Source organism: Ranitomeya imitator, chromosome 4 (genome assembly GCF_032444005.1).
Source record: "Ranitomeya imitator isolate aRanImi1 chromosome 4, aRanImi1.pri, whole genome shotgun sequence".
Lineage (NCBI taxonomy): Eukaryota > Metazoa > Chordata > Amphibia > Anura > Dendrobatidae > Ranitomeya > Ranitomeya imitator.
In genome coordinates, this window is record NC_091285.1 from 56,503,852 (window position 1) to 56,531,536 (window position 27,685).

The 27,685-nt window shown below is 41.9% G+C and overlaps 1 protein-coding gene across 15 annotated transcripts in view; it reads right to left on the reverse strand.

The window, feature by feature from the left end:
- LOC138675465 (protocadherin alpha-C2-like) overlaps positions 1–27,685 on the reverse strand; it is a 502,001-nt gene that overhangs the window by 44,860 nt on the left and 429,456 nt on the right. For 14 of the 15 annotated variants that reach the window (XM_069763738.1, XM_069763739.1, XM_069763750.1 and 11 more), the window contains one exon: positions 21,494–21,552. The exons of the other annotated variant lie outside the window; for it this stretch is intronic. In XM_069763738.1, the coding sequence (XP_069619839.1) occupies positions 21,494–21,552 (59 nt within the window). The remainder of the gene's footprint in view (positions 1–21,493; positions 21,553–27,685) is intronic. 15 annotated transcript variants of the gene reach the window in all.

Below are 27,685 nucleotides of genomic sequence, written 5' to 3' on the forward strand. Positions count from 1 at the left end.
TGGTTTCCCGTTCAGTGTGTAATGGTGACATTGATTCCTTCTTCCCATGTGTATAACCTTACATTTATCATTGTTAAACCTCATCTGCCACCTTTCAGCCCAAGTTTCCAACTTATCCAGATCCATCTGTAGCAGAATACTATCTTCTCTTGTATTAACTGCTTTACATAGTTTTGTATCATCTGCAAATATCGATATTTTACTGTGTAAACCTTCTACCAGATCATTAATGAATATGTTGAAGAGAACAGGTCCCAATACTGACCCCTGCGGTACCCCACTGGTCACAGCGACCCAGTTAGAGACTATACCATTTATAGACTATATTGGAATTAAATTCAATAAGAGGCAATAGAAAAATTGTATCCCCCCCTAAATTGTCTAAGCGAAAACAGGAGCTCAGTGAGCTAAAAATAAGTCCTTAAAAGCCCCATATTCCAAAAAATGAAAATGTTACAGGTGTCTGAAAATGGCGACAAAATCAAAGTGTTTTTTTTTACAAGTTTCTAAAAAAAAAGTCATCATTTAAAATAAAAGAATACTCGTACTACCCTGGAGAATCACATTGTCAGGTTTTCTGTATAATGAACATAATAAACCCCAAAAACTATTGCAAAATTGCACTTTTTTTTGCAATTTCAATCCACTTAGAATTTTTTTTTCCTGCTTTCCAGTGCGTCATATGATAAAATGAATGGTGTCATTCAAAAGAACATCTCGTCCTGCAAAAAAATAAGCCCTCATACTATTATGTCAATGGAAAAAAAATAAAAAGTTATGGCTCTTGGAAGAATGAGAGGAAAAAATGAAAATGAAAAAAAAACAAACAAAAAAAAAAACGGAAAACCGCTCGGGTGTGAAAGGGTTATCATCATTCAGCCAACAGTCATCCAATGTGTATGGGGGCTTTAGAAAGATGTATTTGTAGCTTTAATATGCTTGAATTCTGGCTCGAACCAAGCCCTTTTTGAAGTCAAACAACAGATCAGTAAGAATAAGTATAGAAGTGGAAATTTACGAGTAGGAATGCAAAGGATACAAAGCAGGAGAGCCCTTATAGTTGTGTTACAGCCCAATGGTGATTCTCCTGGTCCCTTCATTGTCTACTCAGTCGCATTAAGACAGGCAATCAATAGTTAAGTCCTGAAGACCCCCATTATCTTTATGCTATGAATGCTGTCATATATGTAAATGCAATTACTGTAAGTGGTCGTCCAGTCTTTCCACCTCGCTCGCGCCATAGTACATGCTCTGCACATTCAATCATCGGCAGACATCTGGTTAGTCATTCCTGCATACGGCACGTAATCACATTGTTCTCTACATAATATGATTGTGAGATGCCATAAATCACATTACATGTCTACAGCCCAGCCTTTACCACAGTCCTCCTGGGGAATATAATGCTGAACACTCACTCTGGTGGTCTACACAGAGCAGCATCACCATCAAATGCTATGAACGCTGATGTCAGTAAGATCTAATGTGCAATAAGGGATCGCACACAGTATATTAGAAACAAGAGACTACATTATTTTATAAACAGCGCCACTCTTGCCCATAGGAGGTGTCTGGTATTGCAGTTCTTCCTCATAAATCCATAATGAGGGATGAGCTCCAGTTCAAGAAACACACAATGGATGACCGTTGTGTTTCTGGTTGGTCTTTTCCGGTATTACTAAGCCTAAATCATTTCAGTCCTGCCATGTATGCAGACTAGTGATGAGCGAGTATACTCGTAGCTCAGGTTTTCCCAAGCACGCTCGGGTTTTCCTTGCCTCAGCTGGATGATTTACGGCTGCTAGCCTGATTGAGTACATGTGGGGGTTACCTGGTTGCTAGGGAATCCCCACATGTAATCAAGCTGTCTAGTAGCCACAAATCATCAAGCTGCGGCGATGAAAACTAAATCTCCGAACAGTCATAAATACTCAGAGACCACCCGAGCGTGCTCAGGAAAACCTGAGCAAGGAGTATACTCGCTAATCACTAATGCAGACGGGAAAATAACTAAAGAAGTTGTCCATATCTAAGACTACACCTTCTTGGTCTTAATATTTGGCTCCAATAAAATAAAAAAGCAAACACTCACGTCCTGTTCCAGGAGACTCCTGTGGCGCCCAATCATTGCTGGCATCACTGTCCCCTCCTTCACACGAATTGAACATGAATAGGAAGTCCAGGCTGCTGATCTCTGACTTCCTCTTCATGCTCCATTTGTACAAAAGGCGGAGACAGTGACGCCAGTGCTGATTGGGTGGCAGACATCACATGTCATACAACCGCAGGAGTGCCTCTGGACCGCGAGTACCGACACCGCTGGAACGGCGCCGGCACAGGAGGGGAGTATAAGCTTTTTTATGTTATCAGGGCCCAACATTTAGATCAAGAAGGGGTTGTCTCAGTAGTGGACAACTCCTTTAAAGGATAAGTAACAAACAGGATAGGCGATAATTTGCTGATTGGTGGCTGTCAACAGGATAGATGACAACGTGTTGATCAGTAGGTGTTCACAAGATAGGTGATAACTTGCTGATTGGTGAGAGTCTGACAGCTGTGACATGCACTAATCGGCACTTTGTGGCATTTTTATCCCTGACTTTCATCCCTGTTACAAAATGAATGCATGTCCACAGTTCATGTATTTTTTATGGGAGCTGCCAAAAATAATGAGCTCAGTGTTTGGCAGCCCCAAGGGGAATGAATGTCACAGAGGTTGAGCATGTGCAATAATGCTTCATTGTAATAAACAGAAAAGTTCCCCATTCCTTTTATCGGTCCTAGCAATTGGTCCCCCACTGATCAACCTATTATCACCTACAAACGTGGTCAAAATTGTTGGTACCCCTCTTTTAACCCATTACTTGCCAAATTAAAATTTTTACAAGTACGGATTTTTCAGAAAAGGGCGTCCCAATATTAAATTAAAAATGACAATGACATGATTTCCTATTTTGAAAAAAACACAACACCAAAAAATTGGACCTAATTATAAAAATTATAAAATCTTAGTTGATAGAAGCTAAAGATTAGGCGTCCCAAAAAAAGGACATTGGTAGATAATGGGTTAATGACAGGAAAACCCATAATAGTCAGAGAAATAACTTGAATCTGACAAAAATAATAATAAATAACAAATCTATGAAAATGAACAAATGAAAGTCAGACATTGCTTTTCAACCAAGCTTCCACAGAATTAAAAAAAAAAAATAAAACTCATGCAATAGGCCTGGACAAAAATGATGGCACCCTTATCTTAATATTTTGCTGTCCAACCTTTTGAGGCAATCACTGCAATCAATCGATTCCTGTAACTGTCAATTAGACTTCTGCACCTGTCTACAGGTATTTTGGCCGACTCATCAAGAGCAAACTGCTCCAGTTGTCTCTGTTGTGAATTCTGTGGCAGAGCTCCCTCCTGTGGTCACAAGTGGTACTTCGGCTGGTTCTCTCTGTGAGCTTCCGTTGGTGGAGGAAAGTGGTACTGCGGCTTCTGAGTTTCCTTCCTCAGGTGATGTGGTGAAGTGGTTAGGTGCTGCTCTATTTAACTCCACCTAGTGCTTTGATCCTGGCCTCCAGTCAATGTTCTAGTATTGGACCTGTTTCCTCCTGGATCGTTCCTGTGGCCTGCTGCTCTGCATAGCTAAGTTCCTCTTTGCTATTTGTTTGCTGTTTTTTTCTGTCCAGCTTGTCAATTTGTTTTTTTCTGCTTGCTGGAAGCTCTGGGATGCAGAGGGTGTACCGCCGTGCCGTTAGTTCGGTACGGAGGGTCTTTTTGCCCCCTTTGCGTGGTTTTTGTAGGGTTTTGTGTTGACCACAAAGTTACCTTTCCTATCCTCGCTCTGTTCAGAAAGTAGGGCCTCACTTTGCTAAATCTATTTCATCTCTACGTTTGTCTTTTCATCTTAACTCACAGTCATTATATGTGGGGGCTGCCTTTTCCTTTGGGGTATTTTTCTGAGGCAAGGTAGGCTTATTTTCTATCTTCAGGCTAGCTAGTTTCTCAGGCCGTGCCGAGTTGCATAGGGAGCGTTAGGCGCAATCCACGGCTGCCTTTAGTGTGGTTGGAGAGGATTAGGGATTGCGGTCAACAGAGTTCCCACGTCTCAGAGCTCGTTCTTGTTTTTTGGGTTATTGCCAGGTCACTGTATGTGCGCTGACCTCTATGTCCATTGTGGTACTGAATTACCTTTCATAACATGTCTCGTGTTTGAAGGTTACCTTTTCCAGCCGTCATGTTTCAGCTCTTTCCAAAGACGCTCAAAAGGATTTAGCCCAGGGCTCATAGAAGGCCACTTCAGAGTAGTCCAATGCTTTCCTCTTAGCCATTCTTGGGTGTTTTTAGCTGAGTGTTTTGGATCATTATCCTGTTGCAAGACCCATGACCTGCGACTGAAACCAAGCTTTCTGACACTGGGTAGTACATTTCTTTCTAGAATCCCTTGATAGTCTTGAGATTTCATTGTACCCTGCAAGGATTCTAGACACCCTGTGCTAGATGCAGTAAATCAACACCAGAACACAACAGAGCTTCCTCCATGTTTCACAGTAGGGACTGTGTTCTTTTCTTCATATGCTTAATTTTTCTATCTGTGAACATAGAGCTGATGTGCCTTGCCAAAAAGTTCAATTTTTGTCTCATCTGTCCATAGGATATTCTCTCGGAAGCTTTGTGGCTTGTCAATATGTAGTTTGGAAAATTCCACTCTGCATTTTTTATGATTTTTTTTCAACAATGGTGTCCTCCTTGGTCGCCTCCCATGAAGTCCACTTTGTCTCAGATAACGACTGATGGTGCGATCTGACACTGATGTTCCTTGAGCTTGAAGTTCACCTTTAATCTGTTTAGATGTTTTTCTGGGCTCTTTTGTTACCATTCGTACTATCCGTCTCTTTGACTTGTCATCATTTTTCCTCCTGCAGCCACATCCAGGGAGGTTGGCTACAGTCCCATGGATCATAAATTTCTGAATAATATGTACAACTGTAGTCACAAGAACATCAAGCTGCTTGGAGATGGTCTTATAGCTTTTACCTTTAACATGTTTGTCTATAATTTTCTTTCTAATCTCCTGAGACAACTCTTTCCTTCGATTCCTCTGGTCCATGTTAAGTGTGATACACACCATGTCATCAAACAGCACAGTGAGTATCTGTAGCCCTATATACAGGCCATGCACTGATTCCAAGATTGTAGACTCCTGTGATGCTAGCTAGTGTACACAGCTTGATTTAACATGTCCCTTTTGTCACATTATTTTCAGGGGTAGCATCATTTCTGTCCAGGCCGATTTCATGAGTTTCATTTTTTTTTTAATTCTGTGGAATCATGGTTGAAAAGCAATGTCTGACTTTCATTTGTTCATTTTCATATATCTTTTACCTATTATTTCTTTTGTCAGATTCAAGTTATTTCTGCGACCATTGTGGGTTTTTCTGTCATTAAACGAGGGCTACCAACAATTTTGACCACGTGTGTATAACGTGGATAGGTGATAACTTGTTTTCAGTGGAAGACTCCTTTAATTAAAATATAATAACAATCATCTATGCAGTTATGTGTGGTTGTCTAAAAATAATGTTTTATTGCATATAGGCAATATCACACCATCAATTACATACCGTATATACTCGAGTGTAAGCCGACCCGAGTATAAGCCGACCCCCCTAATTTTGCCACAAAAAACTGGTAAAACTTTATGACTCGAGTATAAGCCTAGGGTGGGAAATGCAGCAGCTACCGGTAAATGTCAAAAGTAAAAATAGATACCAATAAAAGTAAAATTAATTGAGACATCAGTAGGTTAAGTGTTTTTGAATACCATATTGAATCAGGAGCCCCATATAATGCTCCATACAGTTTATGATGGGCCCCATAAGATGCTCCATATTAAAATATTCCCCATATAATCCTGCATAAAGGTTAATAATGTCCCCATAAGATGCTCTATAGACATATTTGCCCAATATAATGCTGCACAAATGCTGATTATGGCCCCATAAGATGCTCCATAAAGATGTTTGCCCCATATAGTGCTGCACAAACCTTGATTATGGCCCTATAATACGCTCCATACAGACACTTGCCCCATATACCGTAATGCTCCACAAACGTTAATTATGGCCCCATACAGACACTTGCCCCATATAGTGCTGCACAAACGTTATGGCCCCATAGATGCTCCATACAAACACTTGGCCCCATATAGTGCTGCACAAACGTTATGGCCCCATATAGTGCTGCACAAACGTTATGGCCCCATATAGTGCTGCACAAACGTTATGGCCCCATATAGTGCTGCACAAACGTTATGGCCCCATATAGTGCTGCACAAACGTTTTGGCCTCATAGATGCTCCATACAGACACTTGCCCCATTTGCTGTTGCTGCGATAAAAAAAAATAAATCACATACTCACCTCACCGTCGCTCAGGCCCTTATTCATCTGCTCCTCATTCCGGCGCCGCTCCATCTTTAGCACTGACGTTGAGGCAGAGGGCGCCCACTAACCACGTCACCACGCCCTCTGACCTGAGCGTCACTGCAGAAGACGGAGCTGCACCGGAACGGGGAGCAGGTGAATATCGCACAATACAGCGCTCCCCCTCCCCACTATACTCACCTGCTCCTGGCGCGGTGCAGTCCCTGCTTCCCCGACGCCGCAGCTTCATCCTGTACTGAGCGGTCACCGTTACCGCTCATTACAGTAATGAATATGAGAGGTGGAGCCGCATATTCATTACTGTAATGAGCGGTACCATGTGACCGCTCAGTACAGGAAGAAGCTGCCGGCGTCAGGGAAGCCAGGGAACTGCAGGGACCGCACCAGGAGTAGTTGAGTATAATTAGACAGCCCCCGCTCCCCCTCCCCTGCCGACCCCTGGGTATGACTCAAGTTTAAGCCGAGAGGGGAACTTTCAGCCCAAAAAATTGGGCTGAAAATCTCAGCTTATACTCAAGTATATACGGTAATTGAAAACAACAAAATAGAGAATGTATACAGGAGCCTAAAGGGGCTTTCCCATGAACAAAAGTTTATTTTGATCAATAGATCTTTGAATAATAATAATTTCCACAACTGGATGTGTTTAAATAAAATGTTCGTGTGCCGAGATAATTTTATAAACGTGCCCCTGCTGTGTACTGTGTAATAGCTGCCCACAGCTCCTGGGCAGGGGAGAAAACAAAAGAGAGTATACAGATATTACAGCAGGGAAGGAAGCAAAAGAGTATACAGACATTAGCAGCTGATTCTTTCTGGTAAAGCATTTCCTTGCCTATTTTTAAAAAAATGTTTAACCTCATAGAAGGAATCAGCTGTGATCCCATGCTGTAATGTCTGTATACTCTTTTGCTTCCTCCCCTGCCCAAGAGCTGCGGTACGATCAGACCATGTTCCTTCATGCTTAGACACAGTCATTACACAGTATACAGCGGTGGCACATTTATAAGATTATCTCAGCACAGGAACTTTTTTTTTATTTAAACATCCAGTTGTGGAAATTATTATTATTCCAAGATCTATTGATTAAAATGAACTTTTGTTCGTAGGAAAAACCCTTTAACTCTATGTAATGGAAGAACATGAGCAACAGTGTGACCAGGTGCCCACTGCCTACTCCACCACTGGCTTCTAAGGCACTGTGCATGTATAACAAGATCACAGTTAGGCTACTTTCACACTAGCGTCGGAATTCGGACCATCGCATTGCGTCGGGCCGAGATTCCGACGCTAGCGTTGTTAGCGCCGCACAACGGGTGCAGCGGATGCATTCTCCGGCGCATCCGCCGCCCCATTGTGAGGTGCGGGGAGGTGGGGGAGGAGTTCCGGCCGCGCATGCGCGGTCGGAAAAAGCGGTCCGTCTGGAGCAAAAAACGTTACATTTAACGTTTTTTGCTCCCGGCGGTCCGCCACAACACGGCGCAACCGTCGCACGAAGGTTGCAACGTGTGTCAATACGTCGCAATGCGTCGGTAATGTTACTCTATGGGGCAAAAACGCATACTGCAAACAACTTTGCAGGATGCGTTTTTTCCCCTAAACGACACATTGCGACATATTAAAAAAAACACCAGTGTGAAAGTAACCTAAGCAAACCAAGTGTATTCAAATCTGACTTTGCAATTCCCCTAGGCCCATTATTCTCCAAAATGCATTTACATTCATCAGTAAAGAACTTGTATTCTGTTACATTCTGGTTTATGTTTTTCAGACAGTGAGAATGTATAAATCTTTAATAAGGCCACAACCAGGTTTATAAAAAAAAAATGCTTAAAGGCAAATCTAAACTAAATACAGTTATGTAACACAGACTTTACAGGCTCCCGGAGGTTCAGGATATATTTGCACCAACACTTTTTATTGGGGTTCTTTGATTTATGGCCAGTTAAAAGGGTCGATGGACTCCATTTGTTTGGCTGTTGTGAGGAGCTGTCACTGGTAATGATGATTCCATAAAGAGCAGACAGTCTCCGAAGATTTACACACACTTCTTCATGATCACCGGAGGATCTCCCAACTGTATGTGAACAAATGGGCACAAAACAGATCACATGGTTGATTTACGGTATAGATCTCCCAGCTTGTAAACTTTACTTGACATAGTATGTATAATTAAATAATAAAGGAGGGATTTGCATGAATAGATTCTACTCATTGGCCCAGAACATGGCCAATGTGGTGGCTCAGTGGTTAGCACTGGAGCCTTGCAGTACTGGGGTCCTGGGTTTAAATCCCTCAAAAGACAACAGCTTTAGGGAGTTCGTATGTTCTCCCCGTTTTTGCGTGGTTTTCCTCAGCTTCCTCCCAAAGACATATTGATAGGGAATTTAGATTGTGAGCCCAAATGGAGACAGTGATGATGTTTGTGGAAAAATAATGATGCTATACAGGTGAGCAAATAAATAATAATGTGCTCTCCATCAGTATATTGTAAGATATGCTAATATTGCATTATTAATGGCACACTTGTTAAAGAAAACACCTTTTTAAATAGAGTTTTTTCCCCCTTGTATTATAAAAATAACAAATACCTCCAGAATGGGCGCCATTCCAGGAATATCGGCACCAGGACTCCAGGGGTTGGAGTGACATTGCTATGTCGTTGACTAGCACGACAAATGCAAGCGAGCCCTGGCAGACCGGTGAAGGAGGTGACAATATGTTATTTTTACAACTATTTTTAAATAGGGATTGCCCTTTATTTATTTACTGCAGGGTATTTGCTCATTTTAAAACAGAAAGTAGATGTTCCAAATCCTTAAAATCTGAAATCTTTATTCTTCCATTAAAATTATTAAATTCTGCAAAAATCCTCTAATTATGTGGATGTACACATATGGGAGACAAGGTCTTGTGACGCTTTACGATCTATAGATACCGTATATACTCGAGTATAAGCCGACCCGAGTATAAGCTGACCCCCCTAATTTTGCCACAAAAAACTGGGAAAACTTATTGACTCGAGTATAAGCCTAGGGTAGGAAATGCAGCAGCTACCGGTGAATTTCAAAAATAAAAATAGATGCTCCATACCGTTCATTATTGCCCCATAGATGCTCCATATAAAGCTGTGCCACATATAATGCTCTGCACCATTCATTATGGCCCCATAGATGCTCCATATAAAGCTGTGCCATATATGCTCTGCACCGTTCATTATGGCCCCATAGATGCTCCATATAAAGCTGTGCCATATATGCTCTGCACCGTTCATTATGGCCCCATACTGTAGATGCTCCATATAAAGCTGTGCCATATATGCTCTGCACCGTTCATTATGGCCCCATAGATGCTCCATATAAAGCTGTGCCCCATATGGAATGCTCTGCACCGTTCATTATGGCCCCATAGATGCTCCATATAAAGCTGTGCCATATATAATGCTCTGGACCGTTCATTATGGCCCCATAGATGCTCCATATAAAGCTGTGCCATATATGCTCTGCACTGTTCATTATGGCCCCATAGATGCTCCATATAAAGCTGTGCCCCATATGGAATGCTCTGCACCGTTCATTATGGCCCCATAGATGCTCCATATAAAGCTGTGCCCCATATGGAATGCTCTGCACCGTTCATTATGGCCCGATAGATGCTCCATATAAAGCTGTGCCCCATATGGAATGCTCTGCACCGTTCATTATGGCCCCATAGATGCTCCATATAAAGCTGTGCCCCATATGGAATGCTCTGCACCGTTCATTATGGCTCCATAGATGCTCCATATAAAGCTGTGCCATATATAATGCTCTGCACCATTCATTATGGCCCCATAGATGCTCCATATAAAGCTGTGCCATATATGCTCTGCACCGTTCATTATGGCCCCATAGATGCTCCATATAAAGCTGTGCCCCATATGGAATGCTCTGCACCGTTCATTATGGCTCCATAGATGCTCCATATAAAGCTGTGCCATATATAATGCTCTGCACCGTTCATTATGGCCCCATAGATGCTCCATATAAAGCTGTGCCCCATATATAATGGTCTGCACTGTTCATTATGGCCCCATAGATGCTCCACATAAAGCTGTGCCCCATATATAATGCTCTGCACCGTTCATTATGGCCCCATAGATGCTCCACATAAAGCTGTGCCCCATATATAATGGTCTGCACTGTTCATTATGGCCCCATAGATGCTCCACATAAAGCTGTGCCCCATATATAATGGTCTGCACTGTTCATTATGGCCCCATAGATGCTCCATATAAAGCTGTGCCATATGTAATGCTCTGCACCGTTGATTATTGCCCCACAGATGTTCCATATAAAGCTGTCTAATATATAATGCTGCTGCAATAAAAAATAAATCACATACTCACCTCTCTTCGCTCAGGACGCCGGCGCTTTCAATATTTACCTGCTCCTCGTCCGGCTCTGTCTCCAGTACTGACGCTCAGCAGAGGGCGCGCACTGACTACGTCACTGCGCCCTCCGACCTGAGCGTCACAGCCAGAGGACGCTGCAGACGGAGCCGCACCGGAGCGAGGAGCAGGTAAATATCGCGCAGCGCTCCCCTCCCCGTATACTTACCTGCTCCCGGCGCGGTCCCTGCAGTCCCGGCTTCTCCCGGCGCTGCATCTTCTTCCTGTATTGAGCGGTCACAGTTACCGCTCATTTTCAGTCATGAATATGCGGCTCCACCTCTATGGGAGGTGGAGCCGCATATTCATGACTGTAATGAGCCGGTACCATGTGACCGCTCAATACAGGAAGAAGATGCAGCGCCGGGAGAAGCTGGGACTGCAAGGACCGCGCCGGAGCAGGTAAGTATAACTAGATATCCCCCGCTCCCCCTCCCCTGCCGACCCCCGGGTATGACTCGAGTATAAGCCGAGAGGGGGACTTTCAGCCCAAAAAAATGGGCTGAAAATCTCGGCTTATACTCGAGTATATACGGTAGATCTTAATCATAGCAGGGTATTTGCTCATTTTGTCTGTTTAGTGGCCAGTGTGAACATGCACCTAAACGCTGCATGCATACCAAGTTACTTTCCAGTTCATTTCTGTCGGTTTTGTGTCTGGTTTTTGCACTCTTTGCAAATAATGGCATGGCCTTCACTTTTCTTTAAGCTGGAAATTAGATTTATATAGCGCTTCACTGCTGGGTGTCCATTAGTTGGGAACTCTGTCCTAGGTCCTTATTTACACTTACGTCATTAGACAAATGGTATGGTTTTAATACCACAGGTTATGACCATCACAAATAGGGTCACTGTGACGTGGTGGGATGGCTTTTATGATTTTTTGATCAAAATGATGTTAACTGAGTATCCTATATTATTTTCATGCACTATTACTATTTAATGTAGGATAGGTTTTCTCTGTTTAGTAGCCACACTGCACGCACACCAACTTGTGTTCCAGTTCATTTCTTTCAATTTTTGTCCAGGTAGTCGATAAAACCTTCAATATATGTGATGAAAATAGGTGTATTTCAAAATGAATACCTGTTATAAACACCCACGTTAAGCATGTGTATCTAAAATCTGCTCTTTTTTTTACCATCTCTATTTAATAAATGTGTCCTGCAATTCCTCGCTCACTCTTCTTGTCAGGTTTTAATTTTGTCGAAAGAGAAAAAAAGTAGCAAAAAAAATATGCAAATGTGTACAGTTATAATGAACTTTATGCTACTGTATATAATGAACAGTAAAAGAAACATGTGGCCTTTGAATTTATTAGTGGTCCCCAACCTCATAGCTGTCTGTTCAGGTTTGTCAGTTCACAGTTCCCCATCTGTGCCTCCAGATTCTATTCCCATTCCCTTGGGGGCAATAAGTGTGATGTGCTGGTAGGAATGTTAGATCTGAGATAGGAATGAAACGGTGTGTGGAGATCTATGGAGACACAGATGATAAACTTGGAACGAAAGAAAAATAAGGTATCTGTATTAATGGAGGTTTTGTTTCCAAACTCTTGGATGTATCATAGTATAATATGAGTATGACAAGTGAGCAGGTTGTGAGCCATGCCACTTGATGATGCTTCTCCTCCAGAGTGCCACCTTGATTAATTCTATTTCCTCCTTCATTTTGTTCCTATATTTCCTGGTCGAGGAATAGTCCAGACACAGCTCACAAGGCCGGTCTCTAACCACTCTGCCACAGCACTCATGGCCTTGCATCTTCTTTTACCTAAAGGGTCTATTGCAAAGTGCCACATGAGGTACCCGAGCACAGCGAGAAGAACTCGTGGAGACAGTATTGACTTGATAGTCAAATCTATTAGTGAACATTGACTCAACAGGTTTCTCAAATGCAGAGTCGCGTTGGGCTGTGGCTATTCAGTATGCTGACAGGACATCTGGCTGCGATGGGTAGTGGTGACCTGTGACACTTCCTTGTGCATGAGAGGGAGAGTGATGTAGGGGAATGTTCAGGTATGCTGTGGAGGTTCTGAGGGACGTTCTGCTCTTTACTTGATCCTCAAAAGTCACAATTAAATGTGTAGACATGTCTCAGACTGGGTGAATTGCAATGGTGACTGAGTGAGGGGCCCTAAAAACAATGTGACTTGGAACCCGTGGATAGATCTAGATCCGAACTCGCAACTAAATCAGGCCTTACGTCTGTCACCCTGATGAGGCAGGATCTGAAGGACTTAAGGAAGATGTCCAAACAAAATATTAGGGGTTTAATCACGTCTCCGCTTGAGCACATGTCTCTGCTTGTGAATATATAAAATATATTCTTTCTTTCTCTACCTTAAGTTAACACTCTTTGTATGACCCAATCTGAATCTGAAATTATGACTATTTTATGTTGATAGCATTGCATGCAATAGCTGATAGTAAGCTGGTGTAAAACACACTGTGGATTACCTGTTTGTCTTCCCTTTGTACTGTCCCCCCTATCTTTTTCTTGTCTCCCCCTATGTTAAAATTTGTATTTGTTCATTATTATTGAAGTTTACACCTCCCCTGCGTGGGAGACCCTACCCAAACTACCCAATATCTTATTTCTAAATAAAGCCTATTGAAACTAAAAACAATGTGACTCCTGGGAAATCTGGGTGATTTGGCAGCTCTGCAAGATTATCGTTCAAATTACACATTTTATTTCTTTGGCAAATGTAAAAAACAAAAAACAGTTGTATCACTTTATATACTGTATGTTTTCATTATGAAGAGATGATATTAATTAATATTACTATTTTAAAATCATTTTAAAAAGTCATAGATTTAGGCATCCTTGACCCTTAACTAACACTTACAGTTATTTTACGGTGGCCATTAAGGTGCTTTCTCCTGATGTGTTGCCTTTGTACAGTGAAGATTATAGTAGTACTAGATGGAGGCTCGATGCTATCTCATCGGGAGGGCGGTAATGTCACAATGGGGGCAGGCTTTCCAGCGCTGAGAATCTCTCCTCCCATGTGTTCATAATATTGATTTGTTGTAGCTGTTGTAGTCGCACTTCTCTCTGGCTTTGTGTTTCAGCTTGTCGCTGCGATTGTGTGCTTCTGCATCACGTGACAGTCTTCTTGCTGTGGCCAATGGACATTGTTCCTGAAGTAGCTTGTGTTGGGAAATTGCCTTCTTAGTTAACCTCATACACTTTGAAGTTGTAGACTCGACGGTGTGGTGTGCTGGTTCCAATGGGTCATCTTGTGGGCATGGTATTGCTGTTAAGACTGCAGATTTCTGATTGCGGCGCTGTAGTTGCCTAATGACATCCTGTGATAATCTAATGACTTTTGCAGCAGGGGAGTCATGTGCTTGACGCCTACGCTTATACGCATTATTTTTGTCCCAGTAATGCTGTTGCTCTTCAAGAGTCTAATTTGCCCATTGTTGTCTTCAACGTTGTGCCTTTGCTGCTTTCCTTTCAAATTCATTGCCGTACTTTTTAGGAGGAGCCATGTTGGCGCTGATATTTGCTTTTTAAAGGGGTTTTTCCCACAAAAGAAAGTTCATTTTAAAAATGGGCTGTGTCTGACCATGTACAGAACATACCACAGCTTCTGGGCAGAGGAGGAAGCAAAAGGCAATACTGACATTACAGCAGGAGATCGCAGAGGATACATTTTGTGAGGTAAAATATTGTTCAAAAACAGTCAGTGAAATATTTTACCTGACAAAAGAAATCCTCTGTGATCCACTGCTGTAATGTCAGTATTGTCTTTTGCTTCCTCCCCTGCCCAGGAGATGTGGTATACTCCGTACATGGTCAGACACAGTCAATTTTTAAAATTAACTTTTGTTCATGGGAAAACCCCTTTAATGTGACCGGCTTCCTCTGACTGTAGACACATAGCGCCTCTGCCGCCAGGATCAGCTGAATGATTCACTGCGTCTGCATGGAATTTATGCAGGCACAGTAAATCAGACCGCCACCATCTTTGTGCAGACAGATAGCGGTCGTCACATTAAAACTGCGCATGTGCTCCTCCTGCACAAAGATGGCGGTGCTCAGTGAATCATTCGGCTGATCCCGGCGGCGGCGTGTTCGCGACGGTGTTCCGCTGGTGGTACCAGGCAAGTGGGTGCGTATGGCATATACAGTGTATGTGTGTGTTGTGTAGTGTGTATACAGTGTGTGTGTGTGGTGCATACGGCGTATACAGTGTGTGTGTGTGATGCAATAGTGTTCCACTGATGGTACAGCGCAAGAGGCTAGTACCAGCAGCAGATTCCATATTGAGACACCCATCACTTTAAGCTAATAGTATCCCAATCTATGGCTTTTTATAGGGGACTAATCTGTTAGTCTACTTGCCCCCATGACGTGATAATAGAGGTCTGGCTGCTGGGACTCATGGTCTCCCATAAGTACAAGGCCATTCGACAGGCGTTACCTAATTGATTGGTTGCACTGTAATACTGACAGGCAATAATGCTTTGAATCACCATGAATTTAAAAGCCTTAAATAATCAATCAAGTTATTTCTGGTTCAAGCCCCCTGGGGGACAAAAAATGTGTTCCACTCTCAAAAAAATAGAAACCAACACTTTTTTTAAAAAGTAGTTCACCTAAAAAACTGACAATTGCAATTGTAGGAATAAATTTACAGTATGTCTTTTCTGATACAGTTCCTCAACATTGAAATGTTCCCCCAAAATATGCTTTACTTGTGCAAAATGTACCAAAATGTAACCTGTGCCATGTAGAATAAGATTAACTTGATTTTTCTTACTTAACACTAAACAGCAAAAAAATCTAAATAAAAATAAATAATTTATACGTATTCCAAATCTGTGCCACTGAAATATACAACTTGTCCTTCAAACAAATGAGCCTCAGTATCTGTCATTATAAATCTCCTATGAACGCTGGCCTATTCATTAATAAACACAAACGTTCAAATCACCCTTCTTTTGCCCCATTCAGAATAAAACAATACAAAATACACATATTTGGCAATGCTGCATTCAGAAAAGCCCGATCTATCAAAATATGAAAATAATTAAAGAGATCGGTAAATATCGTAACAAGAAAAAAACAAAACGCCAGAATAACTTTTTTTTTCTGCAACATTGCAATAAATTGCAATAATAGGAGATCAAAATATTGTATTTATCCCAAAATTGTATCAATAAAAACATCAGCTCAGCTTGCAAAAAATAAGATCTAGAGATGAAACTGGTATCGGAAAATGGCGATTTTTTTTTTCTTGCAAATTTTAGATTTTTTTTCACCATTTAAATAAAAAAGAGTCTACCGTATTTTGCAGATTATAAGACACACTGGATTATAAGACCCACCTCAAATTTTGAGGAGCAAAATAGGAACGGAGATCTTGGTGCTGACATATCATCGCCCGAGATCTTGGTGCTGAGATCTCCATCTGCGCATTCGCGCCGCTCCCGGCAGCCATTTTCTCGGAGTCCACCGCATAATAAACCATGGAAACCCGGGGGCTCCGGGCTTTCACAAAATGTCAGCGGAGACCCCGCACGACTGAACACCCACAGCGTTGCACACCCCCTCATCACATCCTTTGGCCTGCAGCAACATTCTACTCTTGCCTCCTCCAGCATCGACCCTGGGACCCTGCTCCACCGTGGCCGGTAAGGTATATTTGCATTATAAGACGCACCCCTATTTTCCCCAAAACGTTTGGGGGAAAAAAGTGTGTCTTTAATCTGATAAATAAGGTATACATGTTTGCCAAGTCAGGTTTAGCATTTAATAAACACGGTAAATAATAAAACAAAAAAAAAATTTGTGGAATTTTTCAGAGCACTTAGAATTATCTTCCCGATTTAAAGTACACTATATAGTAAAATCAATGGTGTCATTCAAAAGTATAACTCGTCCCGCAAAAAAACAAGCTCTCATACGCCTATATGGAAGGAAAAATTAAAACGTTATTGCTCTGAGAAGAAAGGGAGCAAGAAAAAACAACGCAAAAATGGAAAATCGCAAGTTCGTGAAGTGGTTAAATAGCTAATTCAACCCTCTTCTCAGTCACAGCGTAAGGATAGACCAGTGTTCCCCAAATCCAGTCCTCAAGAACCACCAACAGGTCATGTTTTCAGGATTACCTTATTATTGCACATGTGATGGAATTATCACCAATGCAATACTAAGGAAATCCTGAAAACCTGATCTGTTGGTGACTCTTGAGCACTGGAGTTGGGTAACACTGGTATATATAAAGAAGAGTGCTGACTTGATTACCACTGGCATAGATTAGGCTTGAGCTAAACGGATCGTACAAATTCAAAAGTCGCGTTTCATATGACGCGTTTGGCGCCATTTTTTCAGCCAATGAAGGAGCGTGGGCAGAGTGATGACATAGGTCTTAGGGGCGTGGACGCCTATCGCCATCTTGTCGCTTGTGCGCTGTAGCGATTTGCAATGTGTAACACCAGCTTTTCTGTTCAGGGATGGAGGAGAGAGAGAGTGAGAGAGAGAGAGAGAAAAAAAAAAGAAAGATAGATTTCCCATTGACTTTGCATTGGGTTTCGTGTTTCGGTCGATCCCCGACTTTTCGCCATAATCGGCCGATTTCACTCGACTCGACTTTTGAGATAGTCGGGTTTCGCAAAACCCGACTCGACCCTAAAAAAGTAAAAGTCGCTCAACCCTAGTATAGATAAAGAAGGGTGCTGACTTGACTACCGAAATAAGCAGTTAACGCCCTTCAACAAAGTGTCCTGTGTCAGACACATGTCGTTAGAGACCCTCCTGGGACTGAATTCAGAATTTACAGTGAAGACCATCGTACAGCACCCGTAGTCTAAATAAACTTATAGATCATGGTTTATGAGTTATGATTACTGATGTAGTGATTAATCAGATAGGAAAATATAAGTCCACTGAAGTATCTGTGGTGTTAGAGAAATTAAACACATTAAAGAAAGAGGCCATACTTACCAATACCTGGTCACAATTCTAATATAATATTATAAAATATCATAAAATATATCTATAGTACAACCCCTATCCCAAAAAGCTGGGACGCCATGTAAAATGTAAAGAAAACAAAAATTCAAGAATATGGAAATCTCTTACAGCCAGAAGAAGAGTCTGCAATCCAGACCTTTCACTAATGGAAAACATTTGGCGTATTTCAAAATGAAAAATCTGGCAAAGAAGACCGAGAAAAGCTCAGTAGATAGAGTCCTCCATCAGATAAGAATGGGACAAGATTCTTCTTCTCGAACTCCAGCAATTGGTTTCATCACATTCCAGACATTTACAGACTGTTGTGTAAAGAAAGAGATGCTACACAATGGAAGACATGGCCTTGTACCAACTTTTTTGAGATGTGTTGCTGCCATTAATTTCTAAATGAGCTAATTTTCAAATGAAATGAACAAATGTCTAAACTTTCACCATCTCACATGTGATCTACATTCCGGTGTGTATAAAATATGTTGACAACAGATTTCCAAATCATTGCATTCTTGTTTTCTTTATATATTACACAGCTTCTCAACTTTATTTGGAGTTGGGGTTGTAAAATAAAATATTACATAGTATTATACCATCACCATAATCACTTTTCAGAGAACTGCTATTAATTTTGATGTTAGAGGAATCAACAAATCAATATTAAAAAATATATATATTAATGAAAACTCACCTGAAATATTCTGGATTTCCAATATCTTTGGAATACTCTAATCTACAGTATTCTGTATGTGAACAAGATGTATATTCCATACATTCTGTGCCATTAGAATGCAGACAGAGTTTTTTCAAATTTGGAAGATGTTTTAAAGAAGTTTATTTACTACTTATTCACAAATAAGAACACTGGGCAAAACTACAGTAATACACCTTGTCATGCCTAGAGCAGGGATTGAGAGACTGCTGCATGACACAGTGTATCCATTTCAGATGGCCACTTCCACAAGTTTTATATATCATATAGTATTACAAGCTATCATTGTAGCCTAAGGGTGCTTTCACATTGCGTTTGGGCTCCCGTTCAGTGGCCCTGTCAGAAAGGCTTTGGACTTACATGCCAACAGGGTCTTAGACTGTAATGGTGCCGACAGAGTGAATGTGTGCTCTGTTGTGCATTATTTTTGGCCGTATATGCCTACTGGAGGCGTACACTCAGGCGTACACCTACTGGAGGCAGACATTCAGGCGTACGCCTACTGGAGGCAGACACTCTGGCGTACACCTACTGGAGGCAGACACTCAGGCATACACGTACTGGAGGCGGACACTCAGACATATGCCTACTGGAGGCAGACACTCTGGCGTACACCTACTGGAGGAAGACACTCAGGCATACACCTACTGGAGGCGGACACTCAGGCATACACGTACTGGAGGCGGACACTCAGGCATATGCCTACTGGAGGCAGACACTCTGGCGTACACCTACTGGAGGAAGACACTCAGGCATACACCTACTGGAGGCGGACACTCAGACATATGCCTACTGGAGGCAGACACTCAGGCATACGCCTACTGGAGGCAGACACTCAGGCATACGCCTACTTGAGGCAGACACTCAGGCATACACCTACTGGAGGCGGACACTCAGGCATATGCCTACTGGAGGCGGACACTCAGGCATATGCCTACTGGAGGCAGACACTCTGGGGTACACCTACTGGAGGCGGACACCTACTGGAGGCAGACACTCAGGCATACGCCTACTGGAGGCAGACACTCTGGCGTACACCTACTGGAGGCGTACACTCAGGCGTACACCTACTGGAGGCAGACATTCAGGCGTACGCCTACTGGAGGCAGACACTCTGGCGTACATCTACTGGAGGCAGACACTCAGGCATACACCTACTGGAGGTGGACACTCAGACATATGCCTACTGGAGGCAGACACTCAGGCATACGCCTACTGGAGGCAGACACTCAGGCATACGCCTACTGGAAGCAGACACTCAGGCATACGCCTACTGGAGGCAGACACTCAGGCATACACCTACTGGAGGCAGACACTCAGGCATACACCTACTGGAGGCGGACACTCAGGCATATGCCTACTGGAGGCAGACACTCTGGCGTACATCTACTGGAGGCAGACACTCAGGCATACACCTACTGGAGGCGGACACTCAGGCATATGCCTACTGGAGGCAGACACTCTGGCGTACATCTACTGGAGGCAGACACTCAGGCATACACCTACTGGAGGCGGACACTCAGACATATGCCTACTGGAGGCAGACACTCAGGCATACACCTACTGGAGGCGGACACTCAGGCATATGCCTACTGGAGGCAGACACTCTGGCGTACACCTACTGGAGGCAGACACTCAGGCATATGCCCACTGGAGGCAGACACTCTGGCGTACACCTACTGGAGGCGGACACCTAATGGAGGCGGACACTCAGGCATACGCCTATTGGAGGCGGATACTCAGGCATACACCTAATGGAGGCGGACATTCAGGTGTAGTAGACTGCATCAAAATGTATGCCTCAGGTAGGTGTACACTCTCAAAAATGATGCTTGTTAGAGCATCATTACCATGTATATGAACATATAATACAGGTAATTTGATTCTGTTTTTCTTTCATCTATTTTAATCTTAATTCATAGCAATGTTCAGAAGCCATAGCATTTTTGGTACACATTATCGTAAGGGTCCATGCATATCAATGAAAATTGCCTTTTTAGGAATCCTGATTGCATGAATCCATAAAAAGTGGCCATACAATGGAATAAATCAATAAAAAAATTGCATATTACACATTTATTCTACTCTAATGATTTTAGGGAGAATAGAGTTACACTTATAGGAGTTTGTATTTTCTCCCCATGTTTGTGTGAGTTTCTTCTGGGTATTCGGGTTTCCACCCACATTCCGAAGACATACCGATAGGGAATATAAATTGGGGACAGTGATGATGACGTATGTGAAGCGTTGTGGAAATTAATGGAGCTATATGCTGTAAGCATGGAGGTTAGGCCAGCACAGTTTCAATTACCGCAGTTGCTGTAACCACGCTCCGGTATTGACAGTCAGCCAGCTCAGCATTGCATTCGTACAGAGCTGATTGGCAGTCAGTGGCGGGGTGTCGTGACGGCCGCTGCTCGCTATCTGTGACTTAAAGATGGAGGCTACCAGAAGGAATAAAGTTCATTTCCTCCCGGTAGCTGGACTGTCAGTGCACCTTGAGAACGCTGCTAACTTGTAGATTAACCCCATAACTGTAGGTTTATAGCATTTTTTGACATGACAGGTTAACTTTAAATAAATAAAATAAGTAGGTACATGTCTTTAAAATGAACTTGTTGGGGCCTCTTCTTCCCACATATAGGTTCAGCTCTTGCCAAGATGTTGGACATCCCAAAAGAAATTATTCATTGCTGCTTTCAGTTTATTAAGTGAAATAACCATTAATAGTCAAGGAGTATATAGAAAACATTCATTAAAATAGAAATAAGAACAAGAACATACTATACTGTAGAAGATTTGATTTTTTAAAATTAAATCTAAATATTCATGAAGAACGATGTCAGAGCACCATATTTTTGCTGTTTGATAATGTTGTCTTTGTTTTGTGTCATATGTATTGAAATATAAAATGAAATATGTACTCACCCCTGCATTGCAGCTTTTAGTGATGCAGAGTAACGCCAGTCTGGGTTAGGATGTTTTGGCTGAAGAAGCAAATAAGAACAAATGTTTAGTTCCAGTTAGAAATTCTGTAATGTATGCAATCAATGTCAACATAAAGGATCAAACATTTGCACTGTGTTTGCCAATTTAAAAATAAGATACAAGTATCTTTTACATGTAATGACAATACTTAATTTACCATTCTGCAGACTGAATTTTAAAAAAATTCTTGAAAATATATTTGTGAAATTACAACAAAAATGTTGGGTTATAATAAAGCCAACAATTGCAAACATCCAGTGAATCGATTAAAATACATGTGCATGAATGTGGACCCTAATCGGAATATAAAAAAAAATCACAATTGGATGTTTTTCATTTAAATTTTTCAAAAATAAAGAAAAAAATGGATTAAGTGATTACAGGAGATGGCGCCCCATATGCTTTGGGAGCCACCTGCAAAAGTGTAACTATCTTGGTGGCAAAACGCTACAATGTCAAATTTAAGATAAAGTATTTTGATTATTTCTTGTTTGACAAACCTGGAGTTCTTCTGCACCACTGTTGCCAATATGTGTAATAAAACATTTCCAACGAATAACCTTTTATGTGTTCTTAAATAATTGATTTCACTACAGTGTAGGAGTGCATTAGCGTTCTGCTAACTGAACAGGTTTTTTGGTTCTTGAAAATCTTCCTTGATTTTCTCAAAATTCTTTTTTGGACTGTTAAAAAAACCGTGGAAACCTTTACACCATACTGTGCATGCACACAAAACCCATCAGGCATAAATTAATTTTTTATCAAAGTAGGGTACACAAAATAATTGCTCTTTACCTTATTTGGGGTTAATAATCAGGAAATGAGCATTTGTGTGACATGTGTATTGGTACCTGCCCTTCCTGTCTCTTCTGCTGCTGCCAGATGGCGCTGCACTCTTTTTGCCGGTGACACAGGGTGACAGTTCTAGTTTTGTGTCCTCTGGGACTTGGTAACTGCTATGTGGTTTGGGTGGGGCTGCAAGCTGCTTAAGATCCTGAAATCCTGCTGTCCAGCTGCTCTCCTGAAGAGCGAACCAGAGGTAAGAGAATCAGGAGCTCGGTGTAGGGAAAAAATAGTAAAGGAGGAGAAGTGTCAAAAAGCAAGCCAAGGTCAAAAGTAAGGGATCTCCACTGGGAGAATAGCAAGGCACAAGTTACATGGAAGCAAGTCAGATTATGGGTGCAGTCAGACTGTCGTGTTAAGGTATCGTCACACTCAGCGACGCTGCAGCGATATAGACAACGAGCCGACCTAAACTAGATCGCTGGAGCGTCGCTGTAGAGACGTCAAACACAGCAACTCCAGAACGATGCAGGAGCGATCCAGTGATGTAACGGCGACTCACTTCTCGTTCTTGCTGGTTGTTAGCTCCATGTCAAACAGCCGGAGTGTACCGATCCGACACACATCTAGGGGCCCTATGCTCATTGGTGGCGTCGTTGCTTTTGATGTCAAACATGACGATACACGCCGACCTGGTGACGAAATAAAGTTCTGGACTTCTAGCTCCGACCAGCGATGGCACAGCGGGATCCAGATCGTTGCTGCGTGTCAAACACAATGAGATCGCTATCCAGGACCCTGCAACGTCACGGATTGTTGTCGTTCTCTTTGCAAAGTTGCTGAGTGTGACGGTACCTTTACTCTCACAGGGATCGCATTACAATCCTTGGACTGGCAGTCAGCCAGAACAGAAATACATGTGGTCACAATCAGGTCAGGAGTACAAACAACCAGTCCGAAGATTGCGATGTGATCCTTGTGAGAGTAATACGACAGTCTGACTGCACCCATAAACTGACTTATTTCTGTATAAATTGTGTCTTGCTATTCTCCCCGTGGAGATTCCTGATTTTTTTACCTCGTCTTGCTTTACGACACTTCTACTTCTTTACGATTTTCTCCCCACAACGACCTCCTGATTCTCTAACCTTTGGTTCGCTCCTCAGGATATCAATTCTTCTCCGTAAGCAATCCAGCGGACCCTCAGTGGATCCCATCTTAAGACCAGATGCCTGTACAGTGGTTTAAGGGTGAAAGCCGGGGTTCCTCTGGAATCTTCCGGATGAAATGGCTTGGGCCAAGTCTGTCTGATGTGGCAGTTTTGAGCCTGTGGCCGCTGACAGATGTAACAGTTTGCAGGAATGCTAGATACAAGACTGTTAATAGGCTGGTAAACCCCCAATGAACAAGAAAAATGCCTGTTCATCGTTGGCTATGACTTTTAAGCTGGTTTAAAAATCATCATCAATGGCAGCACATCTTTCCGTGAGTGATGTGCAATGCACGATTGGAAGTTGTCAATGTGCAACTATAATGACCTTTACAGAGCACGATCACAGCCGTTAACTGCCAGCCAGCTACTTATAAGCAGCATGTCATTCGTTTAATGCCTTGTTTAGACAGGCCAGTCACACTTCTATGCATTCAGAACGATTGTCAAAACGATTGTTCTGTGCATATAAAAGAACATATTATCGGCAGCACATAATAGAACAATGCGCTGCCGAAAATAATGATTTTTAAGTCAGCTTAAAAATCATTGCGCCCATTGACTGAGCTCATTTGTTGTGTGTCTACCCATCTGTTTAAAAAGGCCAATTATCAGGAACACTCATTTATCGATTACTGGACCATCAAAATGGGACTTCAGTCATCCATGGAATTTATCAATATTTTATTGCACCTTAACTGGATTCAATCTCTGGATGACATTTCTTATCATGTGTAATAGGATGTGGTTGTTATATTTGCACTAGGACTGGGTTCTCTTTCATCTTTGGTTTGTGGCCCTCATGTATATGCATTCATTTAACCAAAGGATCTATTAAATAGTATTTTATAACAAATTACAACTGGGGATACAGGTTTGTCAAATATGGAAAACCCCATTTAAGGTACCGTATATTTTTAAGTTTAACAGGAATTAAGTGGTAACTTTCAATGAGTCAGTGTTGGTGCCAGTGAATACAAGCGGTGATAGAATAGAAGTATAGTAATGGGTTCAGTGGTCACTGGTGATAAGGAAAGGGGAATAATAATGATACTGATGGTCAATAGTGCTGTCAAAGAAGTGGAATTTATGTTTCCTAGATGCAATTTCTGGAGGTCCTTGGTGTTAACACAAATGCCATTACAATACTTATTGAAGGAGAAGAGATTGCTGCAGAGATCGTAAATATTGTCATGTCAAGTCTTTGTGAAATAATGTCTGTTTTCTGTAATGTATGCTCTTTGTTCTCTTTGTGTATTTGGTTATAGCCCACCCCCGGCACATGGTGCTGGCAGCCCACACCCACGTATGCTTCCATCTCTATGAACATCTGCTGTATTGCTTGTATTCTCATTTCTTTGAACCTACTCTGTTGCGTTTCTCAAAAAAGCTCCATTTCTGCTCAAGGAAGAATTTTCTACAATGTCTGCTGCTTACAAGGAAGGATCTCCAACAGAGAACGGCAGTTCCTTTTACAGAACTAGGTTGGGGGAGGAGGAACAGGACACCATTTTTAAGGCCATGATAAATTATCTTTGGGTGAACTTGATTCTTCTCAAGCTCATCTTGCCCCTCTCACCCTACTTTATAAGTCTGGAAGTATTCTGCACAGTATGTTTTTAGGCTAGGCCACTGAAAAGGACAATGAAAATACATCATGTTTAGTTTTCGATATAAGTTGCATGATAAATAAATTTACTGGCGCATATGTTGCACATGAATGTACCTACATAAGGTAATTTTCAGCAATTGACTAGCCTACTAGTTGTGTAATTTTAATATACAGTCATATACATAGTTGACCCAACAACAAATGATGAAATAAAAAGTATAAACCTAACAACCTTCACTATATACTGTAGCTTAGTAAATACTAATGTTTTGTCTCTTCCATACAAAACATTTTTATCAATACCTTCATTTGGACTGTGGAAAGCCGGAAAAGATCAGAGAAGAATCTCAAAAAAAAGGTCAGTGTTATATAAACTGCTCTTAGTCTAAACAGGTTGTCGATATGGCAATAATATTATGTCTTTAACTAATCTATTGAATATTTAATAATTCCTATAAAAATTATGCTTATTTTTAGGGCTTGTGCACACAACCGATTAAAACAGATGAGAGCTATCCGTGGTTTTCACGGATAGCACTCATACCCATGATATTCTATAGGGCTGTGTACATGACCAATATTTTTCCTCGGACTGAGTGGTCCAAAGAAAAAAACTTAAGACGCCAGATTTTGAGCCAAGAGTCGAATCAAAATCGGCAATGTAAGTCTATGGGTATGAAAAACATCTAACTGAGCTCGGATGACATGTGAGTGTGTTCCGATTTTCACTGACTGACAGAATGGAGAAGAGATGAAAACTTTAATTTTCTCCATCACCCATAAAAACTGATGCCACTCTGATTGAACTCTGATCATTGTATGATCAGAATAATCGGACCATTTTTCTTAGATGGAGAGAAAATTGTCGTGTGCACCTACCCTTGATTGAATATGACAATTTAAAAAATGTAGTATCACTTTTTGGCCTCTAAAATATATATGAGTACCAGACAAAAAGGTACAGATGTGTCCACCATTTATTTCTGTGCAAATCCTATGAGCCACACCCCCCTCGGTAAAGACCATACAAATGACCTCTACCTAAAAATGCCCATATATCTGAAACCATACAGCAAATAAAAAAAAAAACAACAAATATACAAAAATAGTTACAGGAGCAACAAGGACAAAACAAGAGCAAAAACTATCTGCTTTTGACGTAAGATAGGTCATTAACAGATTGGTCGGGATCTGACACCCAGCACCTCCATCAATCAGATGTTTTCAGTGATTGGACCTAACAGCACAGTTCTGCTCACAGTGTAGTGACTGTTCCTGGGTACAGGAGCTCTTCTCCTACTGAAGTGATTAGGAGTTGAACAGGAAAGGCCACTACAACATTTATCTGTACATGCGCCATTCCTGGAAATGACGACATCTGCACAGGATGTCAATCTTTGTGACCTGCTCCTCTGACCGATATCATGTGCAGGTACCATCATTCCTGGGGGCAGTACTTGCGCAGATGGATATTGTAGCTCGTCAACGTCATCTGGATGTTACTGTGTATGAGCGAGATGTCAGCTAAGAGAGCCGGACACAGAGAAGAGTGACCTGTCAATCACTGGCAGGACACTGGTGCCAGGAAGAGAAAGAGGTCAGAGAAGCCGCCGAGCTGTAAGTGCAGGCCAAGCCTCTTCACTTATGAGTTAATTTGCATAAAAATTAGAGGAAGGATTATGACACAACAGAGATACGGAATTATAATATAACTAGATTGTGGCCCGATTCTAACGCATCGGGTATTCTAGAATATGCATGTCCCCATAGTATATGGACAATGATGATTCCAGAATTTGCGGCAGACTGTGCCCGTCGCTGATTGGTCGAGGCAACCTTTATGACATCATCGTCGCCATGACAACCATTATGACATCTACGTCGATACTGTGCCCGTCGCTGAATCAGAAACGTGGGATTTCTACGTCCTTTATGACATCATCGTCAGTGTGCCCGTTGCTGATTGGTCGAGGCCTGGCGACCTTGACCAATCAGAGACGCGGGATGTCTACGTCCTTTATGGCATCATCGTCGCTGTGCCCGTCGCTGATTGGTCAAGGCCTGGCGGCCTCAACCAATCAGAGACGCGGGATTTCTATGTCGATACTGTGCCCGTCGCTGATTGGTCGAGGCCTGGCGGCCTCGACCAATCAGAGACGCGGGATTTCCAGGACAGACAGACAGACAGACGGACAGACGGAAAAACCCTTAGACAATTATATATATAGAAGGCATTGATGTAATTATCATATCAGGTACTTTACTGTGATGATGTTACTTTGAGTTCTAAACTCCTGCTGACAGAATCCCTCTAATAGCAAGTCATGAGGTATTCGTTGATGTCATTTCAATGAGTAATCAGCATACAGAGTGCTGGAGCTCATACATGAACGTTTAATTTAGTACAAATAGTGTACAGATGACCCACTGGTCCAATCATTGTAAATGGCTATTGTTGGGAATTTTAAAACAAAATCTCTATTAGGCCACAAAAAATAGTAAACTTGGTTAAAAATTCTCAAAACTG